This window comes from Lampetra planeri, chromosome 55 (assembly GCF_965212315.1).
Source record: "Lampetra planeri chromosome 55, kcLamPlan1.2.h2, whole genome shotgun sequence".
Taxonomy (NCBI): Eukaryota; Metazoa; Chordata; class Hyperoartia; order Petromyzontiformes; family Petromyzontidae; genus Lampetra; species Lampetra planeri.
In genome coordinates, this window is record NC_136161.1 from 2,139,469 (window position 1) to 2,162,609 (window position 23,141).

Consider the following 23,141-nt stretch of genomic DNA (forward strand, 5'->3'; position numbering starts at 1 on the left):
ATAGTGCTGAGTTGCATAAGTAACATGTAATTTCCTGGAAATACTAAACCACAATTTGGGGAAGTTGTAGAATGTGGTGTACTGTGGATGGGTGAGTAAATTGGTGAGTAAATGAGCGAGTGGATGATTAGGTGAGTGTGAGTGTGAGGATGAGTGTCTCCATTAGTGGGTGAGTGGGTGAACAATTGGGTGAGTGGGTAGGTAAGTGGCGGAGTGGGTGAGTTCGTGGCGGAATGGGTGAATTATTAGGTGAGTGAGTGGTGGGTGAGTGGTTTGGTGGGTGGCCGAGTGGTTGGGTGGGTGGGCGAGTAGTTGGGTGGTTGGGCGAGTGGTTGGGTGGGTGGGCGAGTGGTTGGGTGGGTGAGCGAGTGGTTGGGTGGGTGAGCAGGTGAATGAGTCGGTGAGTCGTCATATACCCAGGTTTTGGAAACGGCCAATGTCGAGTCCACAATCATAGATCAGATCCTGGATCAACCTTGATCAATTAAACGTTAAGGTCCAGGGTATGGCTCGATACCCGATATTAGCAACAGTATGGCAATTAAGGTGTTCTTACATGATCGTCTGGATGTAGGGCAGAGGAAGAACTGAAAAAATCTGCAAAACAACTGGTCGGGTAGGGTCGGCATTTCCGCAGCAGATTGTAGCACAGCCGGCCGATCAGCACTCCCTTCTGGACGTTGGATGCTGGGCCAAGGCTGCTGGCGAGTCCCACCACAGTATCGGCGATGTTTAGACGAGATAGAATTGGTTTGTCGATCCAGACCAAGATAAATTCTGGGTATGGCCCCCCCATTGTCCGGGGAAGAGGGGGGGGGCATTGCTTGACCAAACCGCTCAGCTCGCTCAGTTGGAGTCGCTGCAAAGAGCAAGGCGACCTGCAAGCAGCAGCAGAAGTAGCAGCGTCACCATCGCAAGGTGTTGTTGCTGTTGCTAATGTTGCTGCTGTTCTTACTACTGCTGTTGTTGTTATTTCAGTTGTTGATTCTGTTTTTGCTGTTGTTGTTGCTATTGCTGCTGTTGTTACTGTTACTGCCTTTACTGCTGCTTAAGGGCCGTCCATAAATGACGTCACGAAATTTTAGACGTTTTTTGACCCCCCCCCGTCACACGGCGTCACAAAAAAATCAGACCCCCCCTCAAATATGACGTCACAAAGCTCTGCCCCCCCCCCACAAACCATATTTTCATTTTGAAAATAAAACATGCTTCAAATCGCTTTAAACTATTGTCATTGTCGTGTGTATTTATTTAAAGTTGCGCATTTTGATGTGACGTCACATTTCTCACCCCCCCCCCCCCTCGTCACAAAGGTCTGACCCTCCCCCCCCCCAGGTGCGTGACGTCATTTATGGCCCCTTATGCAGCTTTTGTTGCTAACGCTGTTGCTGTCATTACTACTATTGCAGCACCACAAGACAAGTTCAGGCTGAATGTTGCAGCATCACGGGAAGCACACAACAAAAAGTAGTCCGTTTTAGCCCATCTGTGTGCTTTGAAACAATTCAATTTGAATCGTTAAGAAGTTCGAAATAAAAAAGAACAACACAACAAGAAAAAAGATGAATCTCCTCTGTGGGTCGGCTCGATGTGAGTCTATGGGTCTGTGTGGTAAGTCTATGGGTCTCTGTGATAAGTCTATGCGAGTCTGTTGATCTGTGTGGTGAGTCTATGGGTCTCAATATCGAAAAAATATGTAAATCACGAATAAACTGATGTCTAAAAAGTAAACAGTCGATTTTCGAGCAGATTACTGCTTCACCACAGCTATGATGGATGTGTAGTATAGTAAACTACGGCGGGAGACCACTTGACGGGTAGCACACTTTATTAACACTTGTCTTGCCACAATAACACGTGTGGTCACTACAGCTCACGCTACACGTTCCACCCGACACGTGTGGTTACTACGGCTCACGCTACACGTTCCACCCGACACGTGTGGTTACTACAGCTCACGCTACACGTTCCACTCGGCTACACACACACAGGCATTCCAGCCCCGTAGCATCCGGGGGAACCTCCAGACCCACCCCAGCTTGGGTACGGGTCACGACCACTGGGTCCCGCGGCCCGGCCCTCACACGGACGTCCGGCCCCGGGTCCCAAGGTCCCGCCTCTGAGCCACACAGGGTCCTGGTCCTTACAAGGACAGCGGGACTAGGTGTCTCAGGGCCCTATCTCTTCCTCCTCCGTCTTCCGTCTTCACTGGTCACCACATCCCCGAGCGCCCGAGCGCACCGCCTTATATAGCCCTCCACTCCGAGGAAACGGAGCCTATGCGGACCGCGATGTGAGCACCCACCCTAGTCGACCAATCACCACGCGCTGCCACACGATCCCTTCTTCCAGCTTGTGTCAGCGCACACAACCAATCACCACGCGCTGCCACACAATCCATCACTGTCAGCGCGCGTCACCAACACACAGCCAATCACCATCACATAACCCATGACCCCGCGCTGACCTACGATCCCTCACTGTCAGCGCGCGTCACCAACACACAGCCAATCACCACGTGCTGCCCCACGATCCCTACTGCCAGCGCGTATCACCACTACAGATGTATTAAAACATTTTTTCTTCAGTTACCTGGAAAAACGGGCACTATTCCTTAACTTGTCAGAAGCCTTTGAAACTGTTGACCATGGTGCTCTACTCACAAGACTTGGTCAACTGAAATGTTCAGACAGTACAATCAAATGAAATTTCGATTTAAAGCTTTCGTGACTGCAGGGATTCATCTTCTTGGTTCTTTCGGTAAAGCCCTGTTCTTCACCTGAGGACGGCTGCCTTCGTTGTGGCCGAAACGTCGTGAGAATTGTATTTTATAATGTTTTATTTTTATTATTTTATTATTTCCCTTCTACGTGACTTTACCGAAAGAACCAATAAGGTACAATCAAATTGTTTAAGAGCTATCTGTCAGACCGTTCTCAAAAAGTTACATTGTGATAAAATCTCGTCCATACATAGTCCACTTGCACTGTAAGTTGACTCTTCTGTCATTACACATATGTAGTGGTGATACGCGCTGGGGTAGCGATCGGGTGCCAGCGCGTCGTGATTGGCTGTGTGTGTGGTGACGCGCGCTGACGGTGAGGGATCAGGGGTCAGCGCGGGGTTGTGGGTTGTGTGGTGCTGATTGGCTGTGTGCCGGTGACGCGCTGGAGAGGGAGTGATCGGGTGGCAGCGCGGCGTGATTGGTTGGGGAGTGGAAACACGCGCTGGGGGAAAACGGATCGTAGAGATAGCGCGTCGTGATTGGTTCACTAAGGAGCGATGCTCACGTCGAGGTCCGCATCCGCTCCGTCTCCCGGGAGGAGGGACTATATAAGGTGATGCACACAGGCGTACGGGGAGAGTGTAACCAGCGAAGACTGAAGACGGAGAGGAAGAGATAGGGCCCTGCGGTACCCAGTCCCGCTGTCCTGTGGGGACCGGGACTCTGTGTAACCCAGAGGCGGAGTGTAGGGTAAGCATGCAGTGTCAGCATGCAGAGTGTGTAGCCAGAGGCTTAGGGTCTACACGAGACGAGTGATGTGTGTGTAGCCAGAGGCATAGGGTCTACACGAGACGAGTGAAGAGTGTAGCCAGAGGCAGAGAGTCTACACGAGCTAAGTGAAGAGTGTAGCCAAAGGCAGAGAGTCTACACGAGCTAAGTGAAGAGTGTAGCCAAAGGCAGAGAGTCTACACGAGCTAAGTGAAGAGTGTAGCCAGGGGCAGAGAGTCTACACGAGCTGAGTGAAGTGTGCAGTCGGAAGAATAGAGACCACACGTTGTATTGTGACAAGTCAAGATTTAATAAAAAGTGTGTTACCCGTCAAGGAGTTTCCTGCCGTCATTTCCAATACTTCAACTGGCGTCAGAAGTGAAACTGTCTTCCAAGCATGGATACAAGGAAGACCAGTCGGACCCACGGGATTGACCGCGAGGACAACCTTGACGACCCGGGCCAGCTGCCATCGGGGGGCGAGGACGAAGAATGGCCCACGCTGCAAGATCCGCCGACGGCGCCGGATGAGCGACTGGGGACCGAGGCCGTGCTCCGCGAGGCGCACTCCCGTCTGGCGGAGCTGCTGCTCGCCGCCGCGTCCATCCTGGCAGAAATCAGCTCGTCGGCTGGAGCGGGGACGGCGGCGGACATTCTACAGGGTCGCCCCGCAGATTCCCGCCAAAATGACTTGGCGATTCCCGCCATTTCATCTGCGTCGACTTTTGGCGGGAACGGCGACCGCCACGTGGCGGCGGTTCTCCAAGCGCGCCCTCTTACGTCATCAACGCGCGCGGTGGACCGCCATCAGACATCCGCCACTGGGGCCGCCATCTTACACACCGACGGGGTGGCGGGAAGGAACCACGAGGCAGAGGACGACTTCATTTTTCAACAGCGCCTTCCCGCATTGTCAGCCGTCAAGGCGGAAGGTGGGGACTGGGGCCAATTTCAGCGCTGGTTTTTGGCGCATCAGGAGATGTCTGCCTGGTCCGATGCTACGGCGCTGCGGGCACTGCCTGCCATGTTGGACGACAACGCGCTCGCGGCCTTCATGTCAGCACGGAGGTCGGACCGCTCCACGCTTAAGGCAGCGCTGGGTCTCATGGCCAAGGTCTACGGACCTCCCTCGGCGTGTCGCCATCATTTTTATGCAAGGCGGAAGGCGGACACGGAGACCGCGCTCGCCTATCGCACGGCGTTGCTGGCCCTCGCCGATGCTGCATTCCCTCGTATGGACGAGAAGGGCCAGGATGTGATGGTTTTGGAGCAGCTGCTTAAGTTGGCGCAGGACCTGGGGGTCCCCATCAACACGGCCGACGAGATCGATATTTCTTCCTTGCGGGTCGCTACGAGTATACAAGCGCACGAGGTCCTTCAACGCAAACAGGGGGTCGTCTGCAACGCTGCCGTGGCCTCAGCTCCGGGTCCGGTGATCACCGAACCCCAAGTCGTCAGTCCACGAGAGGAGGCGTTCACCGCGGGACGACCAGGGGACTGGAGGTCGGGGGGTCGGTCGCCTCTACGATCGGCCCGCAAGCTGGAGCAACCGAGATCACCGACGACCCTCATTACGTGTTATAACTGCGGCCTCCGGGGCCACGTGGCGTCCGGTTGCCGCGCTCCACGTCAGCGCGCCATGGGATCTCGGCTGGACGACGACCAAGGCCCCAAGTCATCCCTACAAACCCCGGCAAGTCGCGGCACCTCACATGCTCGGCCCACACACTCGACACGCATGGGCCGTCGCGGGGCGACGGAGGAGGGCCGGTTAGGGTTCGGGGATTCGGTTCGGCGAGGGGGGTTCGGCCGGGACCGGGGAGACATCGAATGGTCGGAGTTGGGGCACAGAATTGTGGCTGCTTCAGCGGGTTCATCCGTCGTTACGGGATCTATTGATGGGGTCGAGGTCAGGGTGTTGGTGGACACGGGGGCGTCGGCGACTATTATATCGGACCTCATTTACAACATTCTCCCCGTCCAATGCCGTCCGCTGCTCCCAGTGGATGTGCCATTTTACGCCGCTAATGGGGGATCGTTGGGCATTATCGGTCAGATTAGGGCGTCCATTTGCATTGGAGATATCAAATTGTCGGGACCCGTTTTCGTTTCGTCTTCTTTGGTGGTTCCTTGTCTATTGGGCACTGATTTTTTGGCTAAGATGCCCATTAAAATTCTCATCGATCAGCGTTGCATTGAACTACCATCGGGTCGCCGTATTTCATTTTTGACGAACCCTACTGAGATTCGGACGGCGTGCGCTACGATACAAGCGTTGGCGACACAGACCGTGCATGTGCCCCCGGGTTCACAGATGTTAATTCCCCTCCGGTTGCGGAAACCCTGGGTGGGGTTGACTTCGGAATAAGGCATGCTTTTGGGTCCTTCTAACAGGGCTGTCGGGGGGGTCGATTTGTCGGTGGCTCACACTTTGGTTCGGGCTGACAAGGATCCGTTTGTGATGGTTTTAAACGCTGGATCGCGGCCAGCCGTCATTCAGCAGGGTACCGTGCTGGCTCACGCGGCGCGGGTCCCTGCGGATGAGCGGCTGGTTGCGCACGTTGATCCGAGCCCCGCGCAGAACATTGAACCGAGGGAGGACCTTGAATGGGTCCATTCGCTGTGCGCGGGCTCGGACGATTTGTCAGCGGTGCAGTTGGGTGCGCTGCGCGAGTTACTAATGGAATTTTCTGATGTGTTCAGTAAACATAAATATGACATTGGGTGTACGGATTTGTTACGCCACCACATTGACACGGGCGATGCGGCACCGGTCAGGCTAAATCCCTTCCGACTGAGTCCTGCTGAGAAGGAACATGTTCAGTCGGCCGTTAACGATATGCTTGAAGCCGACATTATTTCGCCTTCCTCCAGTCCTTGGGGAGCACCTATTGTGCTGGTTAAGAAGCAGGACGGGTCCTTGCGATTTTGCGTAGATTTCCGTCGCCTGAATAAGATCTCTGTGGCTGACGCGTATCCGCTCCCCAGGATGGACGAGTCCCTCGATGCATTGTCTGGTGCGCGATATTTTTCGACTCTTGATTTATTATCGGGATTCTGGCAGTTGCCACTCGACGAAGAGTCTAAACCTAAGACAGCATTTCGGACTCCAGGGGGCCTGTTCCAGTTTAACCGGTTACCCATGGGACTTCACTCCTCTCCAGCGACGTTTCAGCGCCTTATGGAGTTGGTTTTGTCGGGCTTGCAATGGGATACGTGCTTGATTTACCTTGACGATGTCATTGTTTTCAGTAAAACATTTGAGGAACACCTCCAGCGATTGAGAGGGGTGTTCTTACGAATGCGATCGGCTAAATTGAAATTTAAACCGGCCAAATGCCACCTTTTTCGTAGGTCCGTTAGATACTTGGGTCACATTGTCGACTCTTCGGGGATCTCTACCGATCCCGCGAAGACGGACTGTGTCAGTTCATGGCCGACACCCACGTCAGTTTCAGACGTGCGCAGTTTCATCGGTTTTGCTTCGTATTACCGCCGATTCGTTGAGCACTTCGCCACTATTGCAAAACCCTTGCACGCTCTAACGGCGAAAGGAGTGAAATTCCGATGGGGACCGGAGGAGGAGGCCGCGTTCTGCTCCCTCCGGGACGCCTTGGTGGGTGCCCCACCCTTGCGCTATCCGGATTTTGCGAGTCCCTTCTTGCTAGATACGGATGCTAGCAACACGGGCATTGGGGGGGTACTATCCCAGGTCGTTGGGGGAGTCGAAAGGGTGGTCGCTTATGGTAGCAGGGTGTTGTCTCCGGCGGAGCAGCGCTACTGCGTCACCCGTCGCGAACTGCTTGCCATTGTTTTTTTTGTACAACAGTTCAGACCGTATCTTTATGGTCGTCACTTTACGGTCCGGACGGACCACGCGGCGCTACAGTATTCATTGAGGGTCGCCCAACCCTCGGGCCAATTGTCACGGTGGTTGGAAGTCCTCCAAGACTATCAGTTCACGACCACATACCGTAAGGGGTTGCGACACACAAATGCCGATGCCCTGTCGCGATTGTTGCCTTGTCAGAAATGTGCGTGTCTATCGGGATCGGCGCGCTGTAAACCGCCGGTTGTGGAAGATATGGGGGCATTGGCTGCGACCGCGGGCGCACCAATCGGGGATGTCCCCGCTACCTCTCAGGATCAGGACTCGCTGCTCTCACTGTCGCTGAGTGAGTGGGGCCGCCTCCAAATGGCGGACAGCTCCCTGCTAGCATTGCGCCGCAGGGTGGGGGGTCCTAAAGAGGACCAGGAGCGAACTGGCTCCTACGTACTTAAACAAGGCATGTTAATGAGATGGGACAGTTTGTCCCGGCGGCATGCACTGGTGGTGCCTTCTGCTGTGAGGGGGAAAGTTGTTTTGGCCGCACACGAACGCCTCTTGCATTTGGGAGTAAACAAAACGCTTGCCCTGCTTCAGCGTGACTATTATTGGCCGGGAATGGGGAGCGACGTGGTAAATATTCTGAAGGGATGCGTTGAGTGCGCCAGGCAAAAACCACCGCCCGTGGCAGCTAATCCACCGCTGCAATCTATTCAAGTCTTGCGCACTAACGAGCTCGTTGCGCTCGATATTCTGGGGCCCTTTCCAGTCACGCCTAGGGGTAATAAGTACCTGTTGGTGGGGGTCGAATATTTTACCCGGTGGCCTATGGCGTGGCCACTCGCCAACCAGTCGGCGGCGGCTGTGACGGATGCCTTTGTCCAGGGCTACGTCCTGGACAAGGGGGCTCCCGAACGCTTGCTGACCGACCAAGGGAAAATTTTTTCAAGTAAATTGCTGCAAGAGGTGTGCGATCTGTTGGGTACTAAGAAGGTGCGTACCTCCCCGTACCACCCGCAGACGGACGGGATGGTGGAGAGACTCCACAAGACCTTGACTTCTATGCTGTGCCAGCGGGTGTGTGAGGCACATGTTGATTGGGACCTGCAGGTCCCAGGGGTCCTCGCCGCGTATAGAATGGCCCCCCATGCAGCGACGGGGTTTTCCCCATTCTACCTGATGTACGGTCGGGAAGCCGACCCGCCCATGGAAACGCAGCTTGGCCTGTCCGCACCACGAACTAATTCTAAATTGGCAGAACATATTACATTTAATATTCATAAGCTGACAGAGGCAAGGGAGGCCGCACGGCTTAATTCGCGGGCTCGCCAAATTGCTAACGAGCGGTTGCGTGCACGAAAGGTGTCCGTGCACGACTGGAAACCAGGTGACAGGGCCTGGCTGCATTGCCCTCAGGCACCTTTGGCTACGTCGCCTAAATTGTTGAAGCCATGGCGGGGACCCGTGGAGGTCGTGCGTGTTGCACGCCCCCAGTGCATACAGATAAAATGGAGAAAGCGACGGTGGTACGTCCACCCCTCCCGACTGAAACCGTTCTCGCCTCCATATGGCCTCCCCTTGTGTCGTGAGGGCCGAGCATGTGACGTGACCGACGACCCAAAGGGGAAAATGTCTCTGCCTGATCCTCACATGCTTCCGCCTGATCTCCTCCCAGGTGTCTCGGAACTGACAGCTGCCGACCACCGGCGGCCGGATCTTCGCGGCGGGGTCGGTCCTTTCAGGCCCGATCCGCGCCGTCTAGAGCAGCCGGAACCACCGGACGGTCGTCAGCGTCCCGTCCCATATGACGGACCGGCCAGACGGACTCGCGCCAGGTCGCGCTACTTTTCATGACCTACCATGTGAGGAGTCGAGGAAGCTGGAGCGCCTCGTCACTGCGTTAGTCACGGAGACGCTGGGCGCGTTCGTTTTCTGGAAATCGCTTTTATTATGTTGTTCGTCGGGCTGTATATAGCTTCTTATAAGGTGTTGTGTGTGTTATTGTTGACTTTTCTTGTGTTAGTTGTCAAATTGTACATAGGTTGCTGTTGTGTTGTCGTTGTTGTGTTACGGGGCACACTGGGGGGTGGGGGTTTTGTTGTGTTAACGTTGTGTGATGTTGTTGGTTAGCAGCCGGGCCGGCTGCGAGCTATGTGGGAGGGGGTGATGTAGTGGTGATACGCGCTGGGGTAGCGATCGGGTGCCAGCGCGTCGTGATTGGCTGTGTGTGTGGTGACGCGCGCTGACGGTGAGGGATCAGGGGTCAGCGCGGGGTTGTGGGTTGTGTGGTGCTGATTGGCTGTGTGCCGGTGACGCGCTGGAGAGGGAGTGATCGGGTGGCAGCGCGGCGTGATTGGTTGGGGAGTGGAAACACGCGCTGGGGGAAAACGGATCGTAGAGATAGCGCGTCGTGATTGGTTCACTAAGGAGCGATGCTCACGTCGAGGTCCGCATCCGCTCCGTCTCCCGGGAGGAGGGACTATATAAGGTGATGCACACAGGCGTACGGGGAGAGTGTAACCAGCGAAGACTGAAGACGGAGAGGAAGAGATAGGGCCCTGCGGTACCCAGTCCCGCTGTCCTGTGGGGACCGGGACTCTGTGTAACCCAGAGGCGGAGTGTAGGGTAAGCATGCAGTGTCAGCATGCAGAGTGTGTAGCCAGAGGCTTAGGGTCTACACGAGACGAGTGATGTGTGTGTAGCCAGAGGCATAGGGTCTACACGAGACGAGTGAAGAGTGTAGCCAGAGGCAGAGAGTCTACACGAGCTAAGTGAAGAGTGTAGCCAAAGGCAGAGAGTCTACACGAGCTAAGTGAAGAGTGTAGCCAAAGGCAGAGAGTCTACACGAGCTAAGTGAAGAGTGTAGCCAGGGGCAGAGAGTCTACACGAGCTGAGTGAAGTGTGCAGTCGGAAGAATAGAGACCACACGTTGTATTGTGACAAGTCAAGATTTAATAAAAAGTGTGTTACCCGTCAAGGAGTTTCCTGCCGTCATTTCCAATACTTCACATATTAAAATAACAAAGGGTGTTCCACAAGGTTCCGTGCTGGGTCCAATTGTTTTCCTTATATTTAAACAATCTTGGACGAAACTTAAGTCGCTCAGAATTAAATCTTTTTGCTAATGACATTGTCATGCTAGTGTAACCAGCTTGTCCTATCCCTCTCCTCCCATGTTCATAACGAAGGGACAGGCCGGTTAATAATGACAACAATAATATACCATATTCTTTGGTTCTTTTGGTAAAGTCACGTGGATACTCTGCATTGTCTTCTGCCCTCCACTTTCGGATCGAGCGACTCCACCACCGAGGGACACCAAAGGGTTGCGGAACTGCAACTCTTTATTTCAAAGTGTTCTGAGGAGCATTCCTGCAAATGTAATTATGACCAGATGCACACCAATCGACCCCAGGTTGCACAACACCTCACTGCTCAATCCCTGGACAGCGTCCATCTGAATCTGAATAGATACCTGGTAACCATGAATTGATGACTGCACTGGTGGACGTGGCCTACCGTGCAGTCACGTCAGTCTATGGGTCCAATCCATGGTCATGATTAACTCCATGGATAATTATACATGTGATTCATTACATTACGCTCATACTGGCTACATTCACCCCTCCCCCCTCTTTCCTCGACCACACTACAATTGCAGCACTCCTGTTTTAAATAAAAAAATATCTATTTAAAAAAACATTTTTTAAACCCGCTTTTAGCTTCTTTTTGCAAAACCTACCTGGCCACAAACGATAGCTCAACGAAGTAACACATCGTGTAGAGATTCATAGCAGCCATCCAGCAGTAGATCGATCGTCACATCGTAAGCATGAATGTAATGTAGTAATGGAAGAATTCCACACGACTCCAGGAAGTGGCCCCAAAGTTTGCCATAACGTAAGGGACCGTGGCAAGGCAAATTACAGCCAACGACTGTGGACAATTAGACCCAAGCCGAAACATAACATGTGTAGAGGAGTAGAGGTGAGTAGTGGCGTCGTGTGCGCTGTCCAGTGCGATGACTTCACGGGACGTGGCGTCACGCGCGCTGGACAGTGTACATGACGTCACGTCTCCTAGGGTACTTAAGGGATACCCCGTGACGTACGCGGGGTCACTGTGGGAACAGGTAGAGTAGGAAGGGTGAAGAGGGAGCCAGGGGTAGAGAGAGGGGATCGAATAGTGAGTCTGGGGAGAAGCCGGTGGTAGCCGTAGAGGTGCTTCTCTCTCCGGTCGGTGGAGTCGGCAGAGTCCACGATCCGACACGAGAGAGAGATCGGAGCTAGCCAGCAGGGACCCGGACTCAGAGTAGGACCCCTAGCCCCTGGGAGTTGTGTACCCTGTGTAATATTGTAATAGCTTTAATAAACCCTGGCGAAAGCCGTCTCCGAGTACGTCCATCGGAACTACTCAACACATGTAAAAAAGAATGTTTAAAAATATATATTTTTATTTTTTATTATAAAATATAGTAGTGTCATCAGTATGACATAAGTATATCAAGTTTGCATTCGATACCACATTGGGAAGTGGGTTAAAATTGAGTTACAAGATTTTAAGATACAACAACGACAACAACAGACAGAGTGAGATAAATAAAAGCGTGTAAAAAGTAGAACCCATTAGCATCTCTTACGACAGAGGCCACTAGACGACCCAGTATCTGGACCCAAGTATACCTCTAGGACTTGGTCTCCTTAACACAGCTTAGTAGCTACTCGATTTACAAGTACGGAGAACATAGAGGATGATCAGTCCCTGGTGTCTCCTAAGTTGAATGTGGTGCCTTATACACCCCACTGAACTTGGTCACTCTTCTGCCTGAGCCTCCTGATGCTTTTTGCTTCACCAAAATAGCCTACCCCTCCGAACAGGCAATAGGGGAATAACAATTAAAAATGTGTATAGTAAATAAAAAAACTCATGAAATCCTCAACAAATATGATAATGGCTACCCATATTTAGCATTGATTGCGATTTCCTTTGCCACAAACCCATCTTACCCAATTAGTCGGGTTATTGTTCGCACTTCCCTTCTAGCCCTTCTTCTATATGAACCCCCTGGCGCATTGTCATTTCCATCAGTCCCCACAACTTGTGTCACTCGAGCTACATTGCAGCTAGTACCCAAGTCCCTGCCAGAGGTGGGCGATAAGACACGGGTCTCATTTTGTCGAGTATTATCCAGAGCAACTCAAGTTCCCGACACTTCAATTTCTTGAGCACTCACATCTCCCGGATCCACAGAACCTCGAACCAAACACAAATCCTGAGAATCCTGAGTAGTCCAATCTCCAGTATTCTGCAGCACCTACGATATTGTGCGCTCAAAAGGCTCTTCATTCCCTAATGAAGCAATTGAGCTGTTGTATATATGCCTTTTCAAAAAACATATATTAAGAGTGATATTGCCTATTTATAATGTAATAGTTTTTCTTACTATATGGATTCACGGAGTAAAAAAAAATGCAGTGACCCATACCTGCGACTAAGCACATCTGCCACCACATTTTCCCGACCTGCAATACGATTGAGATCAAAATCATCAGGTGGAAGCTTCCCATTCCATCTATGCTCACAAGCATCCAGCTTAGACTCCGTGAGAACATATGTCAGCGGTTTGTTGTCCGTCCACACAGTGAACTTGTGCCCCTTTAGCCAGTGACTGAACTTGTCACAAACACTCCATTTAAGTGCCAAGAACTCCAGCCTATGGGCAGGATATCACTTCTGGGCACCACTGAGAGTCTTGGAGGCAAACACTATTGGGCGTGCCTTGTCACACCTCTCCTGAGCTTGTGACAGTACTATATCCAGACGCATCCACTGATACAACGGTTTGTCGAAATCTGGATGAGCCAACACCGCGCAGTCGACTAGGCCACTTATCAAGTTTTCCAGGACCTTGTCACACTCAGGGGTCCAGTCGGCAACATTCAACTTTCGGTACGGCACACGAGGGTGTGGGTGGCCAACACCACGCCCGGCCGCTTTTGATTCCCCAGTGGCGATGTTTACACACCGCACTAGGTACTCATTTGAGGCTGAGTCGACCTAGGGGAGACCCTCGGACCGGTTCAGATAATCGTCTCCGGCGTTGGCCGTGACTGGAATCGAACTCAGGTCGCCAGGTTCGTAGCGTCACCGCGCTATCCACTGCGCCACTGCTCCCCACTACTACACTATACACGACACTATACACTACACTATACACTACACTATACACTGCATTACACACTACTATACACTACACTATACACTACTATACACTACACTATACACTACATTATACACTACCATACACTACTATACACTACACTATACACTACTATACACTACACTATATACTACACTATGCACTACTATACACTACACTATACACTACTATATACTACACTATACACTACACTATACACTACTATACACAGGCTCTAGGCTTTCCAGGGGTATTCCCAGCGTGTCCTGGGTTTGGCCCGGGGTCTTCGCCCGTTTGGGACGTGTTCAATGTGTATTCATATTTAGTGACTTGCTTACCATATTTCACTATTGTTGCACTCCAACCGTGTGTCTGTGTATTGTTACTGGTTGGAACCTACTGGTTACACCAGCCCACAGGGGATTATTGTGTCCGTCCGTCCGTCGTGCAGGGAGGGGCTGGGTGGGGAGGGAGGGGCTGGGTGGGGAGGGGAGGGTGGGGAGGGGTTGGGTGGGGAGGGTGGGGCTGGGTGGGGAGGGGAGGGTGGGGAGGGGCTGGGTGGGGAGGGTGGGGAGGGGCTGGGTTCGGAGGGTGGGGAGGGGCTGGGTGGGTAGGGTGGGGCTAGGTGGGGGGTGGGAGGGGTGGGGCTGGGTGGGGAGGGGCTGGGTGGGGAGGGTGGGGAGGGGCTGGGTTCGGAGGGTGGGGAGGGGCTGGGTGGGTAGGGTGGGGCTAGGTGGGGGGTGGGAGGGGTGGGGCTGGGTGGGGAGGGGCTGGCGCCCTTATAACACTCAACGTTTAACCTACTCACGCCGGCTTGTGCCCGCCCTCACAGTCGGGCATACTTGCGGAATACACCACGCTGCCGTTGACCCTGGCCATTCACCGAGCAACCCAACGTCCCTAACAGCTCCCTCCGCAGGAATGTTTTGTTATAGCTTGCTGATTGGAACGTCACGGCGAATCAGGGCGGGCGAGAAACAGTGACTGCGTTTCCTCCACGTATCCCGTTCGTCTTATTAATCAGTTGTTTTGATTGCACATTTTTGTTTCAATACAAATAAAACGTGCCGTACGCGCTCGTATGTACGTTTTCGTTAATGTACTCCATTCGATATTGTCATTAAAAATCCCTCAGTGAGCCAATATTCTCGAGTCTGGACATTCTAAATGCCGGGAATCTGCGTGCTTCAATTTTTGTAATGTGAGTTGTGATGACGTCATCGCGAATCAATGGTTACGAAATCTCGACTGTGTCCTTCACGTTGTAGCTGTATTATGTATACATTTAAAACAATTCACACATTATAAATATAATTTAACATTATTATAGTTGTGTAGAGGTCGTTATTTACTCGTAAAAGTGTTTCATAATTGTACTGTGTCATTTAGAGATTGTGTAGTACACTACAGATTCGATGGTCGCGAATCTCAAGACTGCGTCCCCTTTATCGTGCACTTGAATGCGGGGAGTGTCGTCGTCGCGAATCAGCGTGGGCGGGATAAGCGACTGCGTCCTCCGCTTCGAATTACAGTTATATTTATTCATTCAATACTTTGAAGGCGTCACATGTATTTTTTTTACCATCGGTTACACCTCGCTGCGCGGTGTGTAGTAACATTATTTTTTTAAGACGAACAAATCGCGTCGGTCAAACGGCGACAGCCGATTCGCCGTTCCTAACACATTTCAACGAGGGCTGGGGGGAGGGGTGGGGGCAAGGGGCGTTGCCGAATCAGCGCGCGCGCGAACCCGCGGCTTCGCCCCTCCCCCTCGCTCGCCCCTCCCCCTCGCTCGCCCCTCCCCCTCGCTCGCCCCTCCCCCTTCGTCTCTCTCTCTCGACGCGGCCATCTCGTCTCGCAGGCGCCATGAAGTGAGAGCTCCCGCGCAATCCGCCCGCATCCTCGCCCTGCCGCCTCCCCCGCGAGGCCGCCACGGCGCGCAGGGGACGCGCGAGGGGGCCGCGATACGGCGCGGCGGGTCGTGGACGCGCGATGTTGGCGGCGCGGGGGAGTTATTTCGGGGCTTGGGTTGAGGGATGAGCGAGTGTGCGCTGCCTACCGGCGTGCCGTGTACAGTGTCTCTGGGATCGCTCTGTGTGATCGCGACTTGTCTCTCTGTGCCAACACTCTCGTGTCTCTCTCTCTCTGAGTGTGTGGGGAGCGGATAGCGCTACGAACCCGGCGATCGGAGTTCGATTCGCGCTCACGGCAAACACCGGTGACGATTGTCTGAACCGGTCCTGGGCCGCCTCCCCTAGGTCGACTCGGCCTCAAATGAGTACCTGGTGCGGTGTAAAAAAGTACTGGGGAGACAAAGGCGGCCGGGCGTGGTGTTGGCCACCCACCCCCTCGTGTGCCACTGTGCTGGCCTTCAATAGGCGCTCGCTAGCAGCACTTGGGGGCGAGCAGTCTTACACGGGGATCTTTGTATTGAGTGTACAGTGTCAGTAGGGTATAGCATTTAGTGTGTCTACATGAGTATTAGTATTTGCGTTTGTATCTGTGAATGTACTGTAGTGTGAGTTAGTGTATCTACATGAGTAGTAGTGTATGAGTTTGTATCTGAGTGTACTGTAGTGTGAGTTAGTGTGTCTACATGAGTATTAGTGTATGAGTTTGTATCTGAGTGTACTGTAGTGTGAGTTAGTGTATCTACGTGAGTATGAGTGTTTGAGTTTGTATCTGAGTGTACTGTAGTGTGAGTTAGTGTATCTACGTGAGTATGAGTGTTTGAGTTTGTATCTGAGTGTACTGTAGTGTGAGTTAGTGTATCTATATGAGTATGAGTGTTTGAGTTTGTATCTGTGTGTACTGTAGTGTGAGTTAGTGTATCTACATGAGTATTAGTCTATGAGTTTGTATCTGTGTGTACTGTAGTGTGAGTTGGTGTATCTACATGAGTATTAGTGTATGAGTTTGTATCTGAGTGTACTGTAGTGTGAGTTAGTGTATCTACATGAGTATTAGTGTATGAGTTTGTATCTGAGTGTACTGTAGTGTGAGTTAGTGTGTCTACATGAGTATTAGTGTATGAGTTTGTATCTGAGTGTACTGTAGTGTGAGTTAGTGTGTCTACATGAGTATTAGTGTATGAGTTTGTATCTGTGTGTACTGTAGTGTGAGTTAGTGTGTCTACATGAGTATTAGTGTATGAGTTTGTATCTGAGTGTACTGTAGTGTGAGTTAGTGTCTACATGAGTATTAGTGTATGAGTTTGTATCTGAGTGTACTGTAGTGTGAGTTAGTGTGTCTACATGAGTATTAGTGTATGAGTTTGTATCTGAGTGTACTGCAGTGTGAGTTAATGTATCTACATGAGTATTAGTGTATGAGTTTGTATCTGAGTGTACTGCAGTGTGAGTTAGTGTATCTACATGAGTATTAGTGTATGAGTTTGTATCTGAGTGTACTGCAGTGTGAGTTAGTGTGTCTACATGAGTATTAGTGTATGAGTTTGTATCTGAGTGTACTGTAGTGTGAGTTAGTGTGTCTACGTGAGTATTAGTGTATGAGTTTGTATCTGAGTGTACTGTGGTGTGATACTGTATCTACATGAGTATTAGTATATGAGTTTGTATCTGTGCTGTAGTGTGTATACACACACAAGCGGTCGTCATCAGGCAATGACGATTTGTTTTTATTACCGAAAGAACCAAAGAGTATGGGCCTTAACTGGTAAAATAAAAAATATCCGTACACGTGTTCCACACGTGACACGTTGAAGGGAACCGGTGTAACACGGAACTTACCTTTAATTATAATGCGCATCATTTTATCTCATCACTATAAAATGTACATCTTATAACTTTATCTCAGTTTATCATCACATTTTCTCTCACTTAATTTCATCACTTGATTTCTCTCTCGATGTAGTAGTGCAGAGTTCCAGATGCAATTCGTGGATAGCCAACATCGCTGATAGCGAGTTCGTGAGTAACGAGGGAATCCTGTACAGGGACTCGTCTACTTACGAACGTGTTAGGTTCCAGAGGTCTGTTCGTAAGTTGAAGTCCAACTTTACTCCTGTCGATACACTAAACACGGGTAATGGCTTTAAAAGTTGTATACTCTACTGTAGATGTAGATGCCACTGGTTCTTCATGTTCTGCAGATGTAGATGCCACACCACCATCCATCTATTGCGTGGCGGTTGAACTTACGACACTTGGTCCGAACAGGCAACTGGATATACGGGCAGGTCTGTTCGTATCTTACAAAGTTCGTAAGTCAAATGTTCGTAAGTGGAATTCCCTGTACAGTGATGCCTTGATATACAAAGTACAGCAACAGCTCTCAGCTGGCATCCATTGGTAATGGGGGGTGCCGGTTAACCAAATGTGCCGGTTATCCGAAAGTCATGCTTATGGTTCACCACATTATTCAAGTACATGAACACTTTTCAAGAAATAAAGCCTATGGTTTAACTACGATGTAAAAAAATATATATTATTTTACAGAGGTACTCACAAGTTTAAGAGTATTCTAAGTAGATTGTACAGAACCAGTGTGGGGCCTTTTAGAGTAGTACAGTATACAGTAGTACAGTATACAGTGGTAACAGTACCGTATGTATAGATTTGTAAGAAGCAACACGGCACGGTAAGATGCCGGATGGCCATTGTAGTGTTTCTGGATCTTTCATTCACCATTCAATCCATCATCACTTGTTATCAATTTCGCTCTCACCGATTTCAAGCATCACAGATTTGCCCATTGCTTCCTCTCGTCTATTTCATTCACCTCATCTCCACCAGTACGTTCATATGTACTTTTGTTAATTGTGTAAAGCGCCTTGGGTAAGCCACGATATAAATTATAAGATGAGCGAGTGGTTAGTGCCGCACTACGCTATCAATTCGGCATACCCCCAAGTTTGAGAGCAACAATCTGAACCTCTCCTTGACTTCCGCGAGGTTTACAGAGCCTGGTGCGGTGTGCAATAAACATAATTACTACTGGCCGGCCGCACATTGTTTTTACCAGACCACTAACAACGGTCTGTGTGCTACTCGTGAGAGCTTTGTTATACGGTTCAGTGATGGTGATTGGATGAGCGTGTGGGTGAATGAGTGGTGATGGTAGTAGCTATAGAAAAGAGACCGGGATGACTGGCTGTGCGTGTGTGAGTACTGGTAGCGAGAGATGAGAGACACGGGGTGACTAACCATGTGTGTGTCTGCGCAGGCTCGAACTGTGCAGTTTCAGTGGCTACAAGATCTACCCAGGTCATGGGGTCAGATACGCCCGCGTGGACGGCAAGGTCAGAAACCATACCTCACCACTCGTGTTACTGCCGTGTGAGAGTCCGTATGAGTCTGTGACTATCTCTGTGAGTGTCTCCTTGTGGGTCTGCGGTGTGTATCTATGCGAGTGTCTTTCTGAGAATCTGTGTGGTCTTTGTGAGTGTCTTTGTGATTATATGAATCTATGTACGAGTCTTTTGTCACTGAATTTTGTGTGCCTGTAAAAATACGTTTATTGGTCTCTATACGACTGTCTCAGCACGAGTCTGTGTCTGTATGTGTCTAAGTTTATGCGTAACCATTTTGTCTCTGCGAATCTTGTGTCTTTGTAAGCCTGTCTCTGCGGCTGTGTGAGCCTATGAGCCCTATGACTCTCTGTGTGTGTGTTTATTTGAGTCTTTGTGTATCTGGTGCCATGGTGGTGAGATGTTAACTACCTCGCCTGATATTCAGGAGGTTGTGGATTCCATTCTGATCCTTACACCTGTATATTTGGAGTTTGAATGTTCTCCCCATGGTCGCGTGGATTGTTCTACGGGTCCTCTGATTTTTCCATTCACATTTAGAATCAACGTGCATTTAGAGTTATTTGGCTGCTCTAAATTTCCAGATGATAAGCCACTTCGTTGAGCCATCATTTGTGGTCAAGTCCATTCTGATAAAGAGCTACATAGCTCCAGTGGGCCTTACCTGGTATAAGAATAGTTTAATAATTAATATTAAATTAAGTTTCTTGCACAAGTGTGCGTGAGTGGGTCTTTGTTTTAATGTGCCTCTCTGTCACCGAGTCTGTGTCTTTGTGCGTGTGAGTCTGCAAATCTGTCTGTGAGTGTTATTCTGTGCAAGTGAACTCTGTGAGTCTTTGTCCCTTGAGTCTGCATCTCTCTGTGCGAGCCTGAGTCTCCGTTTTGCTCTGTCCCCAGGTTTTCCAGTTCCTCAATGCCAAGTGCGAGTCTGCGTTCCTCTCCAAGCGCAATCCGCGGCAAATCAACTGGACGGTCCTCTACCGACGCAAGCACAAGAAGGGCCAGCAGGTGAAGTGGCCGTCTCTCTGTCTCGCCGTGTCTCGCTGTCCCCCCCCCCCCCCCCCGTCTGTCTCTCTGTGTCTCACTTTGTCTTTCCGTGTTTCATCGAATCTCCCTGTGTCTTGGTATGTCTCTGTGTGTTCCTATATCTACGTGACTGTGTGTCTAAATCTACTTGTGTCTGCGTGTTTGTTTATTTATACATGTCTGTGTGTATCTCTGTCTATATGTGCGTGTCTATCTACGTGTCTTTGTCTATATCTGTGTCAGTCTATCTCTGTCTCTGCGTGTCTGTGTGTCTATGTGTGTCTAAATTTATTTGTGTCTGTGTCTCTGTCTATATCTCCTTGTCTATGTGTGTGTCTGTGTGTCTCTGTTCTATATCTGTGTGTCTGTGTGTGTGAGCAGGAGGAGGTGTCTAAGAAGAGGTCTCGCCGTGCCGTGAAGGCTCAGCGCGCCATCACAGGCGCCACGCTCTCCGACATCCTCGCCAAGCGCAACCAGAAGCCCGAGATCCGCAAGGCTCAGCGCGAGCAAGCCATCCGGTGGGATTGGAGGGGTGTTTTTTGTCGTGTCTGTGAATGCAGCACGCAACGGGATTCATTACGTCTTGTATTTACAAAAAAGTAGGGAGGGAGGCGAGGGAGAGAGAGGATGGAGGGAGGTGAGAGAAGGGAGGGGGTGGAGTAAGGGGGAGGGAGTTTGGGAGGGATGGGAGGGGAGAGAATCACTTTATTTATATTGGAGGGATCTGGTGAGCTGTATCGCTCTTTTTCACAGATGTCCAGTAAAGAGGGAGGGGGAGGTACTGGAGGAAGGGGAGAGAGGGAGCAATAGCAGTGGGCATCTATGAAGGCCGACACGTACACAAGATGGCCAGCACCATGCCCGGCTGCCTTTGTCCCCCTAGTGGCGATGTTTACTTACCGCACCAGGTACTCATTTGAGGCTGAGTCGACCTAGTGCGGAGGTCCGAGACTGGTTCAGATAATCGTTGCTGGTGTTGATGGTGGTCACGAGCGGGAATCGAACTCGGATCTTTGCCGGGTACCGAGTTTGTAGCGCAGCGTAGCGCTTAGGAGAACTAAACTTTTTAGTTTACCAGGTAAGGCCCATTGAGCTGTCGAGATCTTTTTCACAAGACATCCGGCGATCACAAATGATAGCCCAACGAACGAGAAGTGGCTTACGTGGAAATTTATATCGGCCAAAAATACTCTAAACGTGTTTTCTAAATGTGGAGGGAAACACTGGAGGACCCGGAGAAAATTCCACGCGACCATCGGGAGAGACACGCATACTCCAAATTTACAGCATGCGGTCAGGGTTAGGATTGAACCCACGACCCCCTGTATACCAAGCGAGGTGGTTAACGTTTCCTAGCCACTGCACTGCCCAAGCTACATCCGCAAGCTTGGTCTTGTAGGAGTGTGTAATGTCAGTGGCATTAGTTGCCTCAAGACGAGCGACACTCTGGACCGGTTTTGACATTCATTGCCTCATCAGCGGAGGCGGACATGCAGTGTCTTGAGACCGGTCCACCGGAAGTCTGCTCCTCTTGAACCGATGTCGTGCGCGCGCGGCTGAAGGGATGTGTAGAATAAACGCTTCGATGTAGTTTCTGTTGAGAGAGAGCCGTGTGGAGGAGGTGATGGTGGTGAACGATTGAGATTGTTAATCCTACTGGTGGACATCTGTGACGAATGGGTGAAAAATATCTTCATAGCTAATTGGATTCTAAATACAGATTCTCTTTAAGATTCTGATACTTGACATCGGTGACAGAGCATCATAGCTCATTGGATTCCTCCTCAAGTCTAAATAGAGATGCAGTGGCTAGGGGCCCAGCGTCGCGTTCAAATTCAGACCCCCATCCCCCAGGCCATGGACTGAAGTCTCCCACGCCCGCTCTCTGACCTCGCCGTGCCAACTCTAAAGTAGGGCCATCGCCCGAAACGTTGCCTCTTGCATTCCTAACGTGCGCCTGGTGTTACGGAACAACGCGTTGAATTTATATCTCCCATCTGTCGCGTTCTCTCAGAGCTGCGAAGGAGGCTAAGAAGGTGAAGACTGGAACCAAGAAGTCGGCCACAGCTCCTGCCAAGGTGAGGCTCACATTGGCCACGTCGGCCTCCAGGCTTCAGTGTCAATCACCGAGACTCTCATACACCGAGGCTCCCATAGGGTTCAGTGTTAATCACCGAGGCTCCCATAGGATTCAGTTCTGATCGGCGAGGCTCCTGTAGGGTTATCACGTGTTGGTGGCCATGAGTGGATATTGAACTCCAGTCGGGTTCGTAGCGTAGCGCTGACCACTACAGGACTGCTCCAACAACAACTGCCATTCGCCACTAAGTGGTGGTGACGTCACCATGGCGCTTGTGCCATGCTATGCACTTGAAGCGCGCTAACCGTTGCACTACACTGACACACTACACACACCACCCAGTGTGTATGTAAGGATGTATTGATACCCATACATACACACGACACACACCACCCTAAACACATCCACACAACAACCGTCATTCACCACTGTGACGGAGACGTCACCATGGCGCCTGTGCCAGGCCATATGCACTTTAAGGCCACGTGAAGTGTCGAACACCCGCTGGCAGGAGGTCATGGGACAGACCCAGATGCCATGGGTTAACTGACTGAGATGACTGTCAAATGCACCACCTGTGCCCCCTACTGTGCCAACTTTCTGCGTTTTAGCTGCCGCATTTACTCACACACTCTCTCACGCACTCACACGCACTCACACACGCACTCACACACGCACTCACGCACTCTCACGCACTCTCTCGCACTCTCTCACACTCTCACACACACACTCTCACACACTCTCACACACACTCTCACTCATGTACTCACTCATATTCTCACGCACTCACACTCCGAGATATTCGTGGAGCCAACCCTCTCTCCCCCTCCCTCTTTCTGCCAACAGGCTGCAGTTAAGGCTGCCCCCAAGCAGAAAATCGCCAAGACGATGAAGTCGGCAGCTCCCAGAGTGGGGGGCAAACGCTGAGGTGGGGGGGTGGGAGGACATCCCTCAAAATGACCCCTCCACAGAGTGAACATCATGGAGTTACCATCACCGGGGGGTTGATTTGTTTTGTTGAAAATAAACAAGTTTGAGTTCTTGAGTGAATCTCCCATTAATGTTTTGATCGAGTGAGTGTCTATGCTGACGATTTGACGATGGTTGCTGCTCACTCAGAATGGGTTGGACGTTTCCGCTAATGAACCCTGGAGCATGCCACTAAGAGAGGGGGCTTCTTACCATCAGCCCCACCAAAACGAAGCACCTGCCTGAGTATTTTATGTAATGAAACACTCCACCCCTCAT

At 51.1% G+C, this 23,141-nt stretch overlaps 1 protein-coding gene across 1 annotated transcript; it reads left to right on the forward strand.

Moving 5' to 3' along the window:
• Positions 1 to 15,248: 15,248 nt before the first annotated feature.
• Positions 15,249 to 22,938, forward strand: RPL24 (ribosomal protein L24). The gene is made up of 6 exons (XM_078617914.1): positions 15,249 to 15,389; positions 18,703 to 18,778; positions 19,685 to 19,795; positions 20,195 to 20,331; positions 21,828 to 21,891; positions 22,740 to 22,938. The coding sequence occupies exons 1-6, from the start codon at positions 15,385 to 15,387 to the stop codon at positions 22,818 to 22,820; spliced, it is 474 nt and encodes a 157-aa protein (XP_078474040.1). The 5' UTR covers positions 15,249 to 15,384; the 3' UTR covers positions 22,821 to 22,938.
• Positions 22,939 to 23,141: the final 203 nt, after the last annotated feature.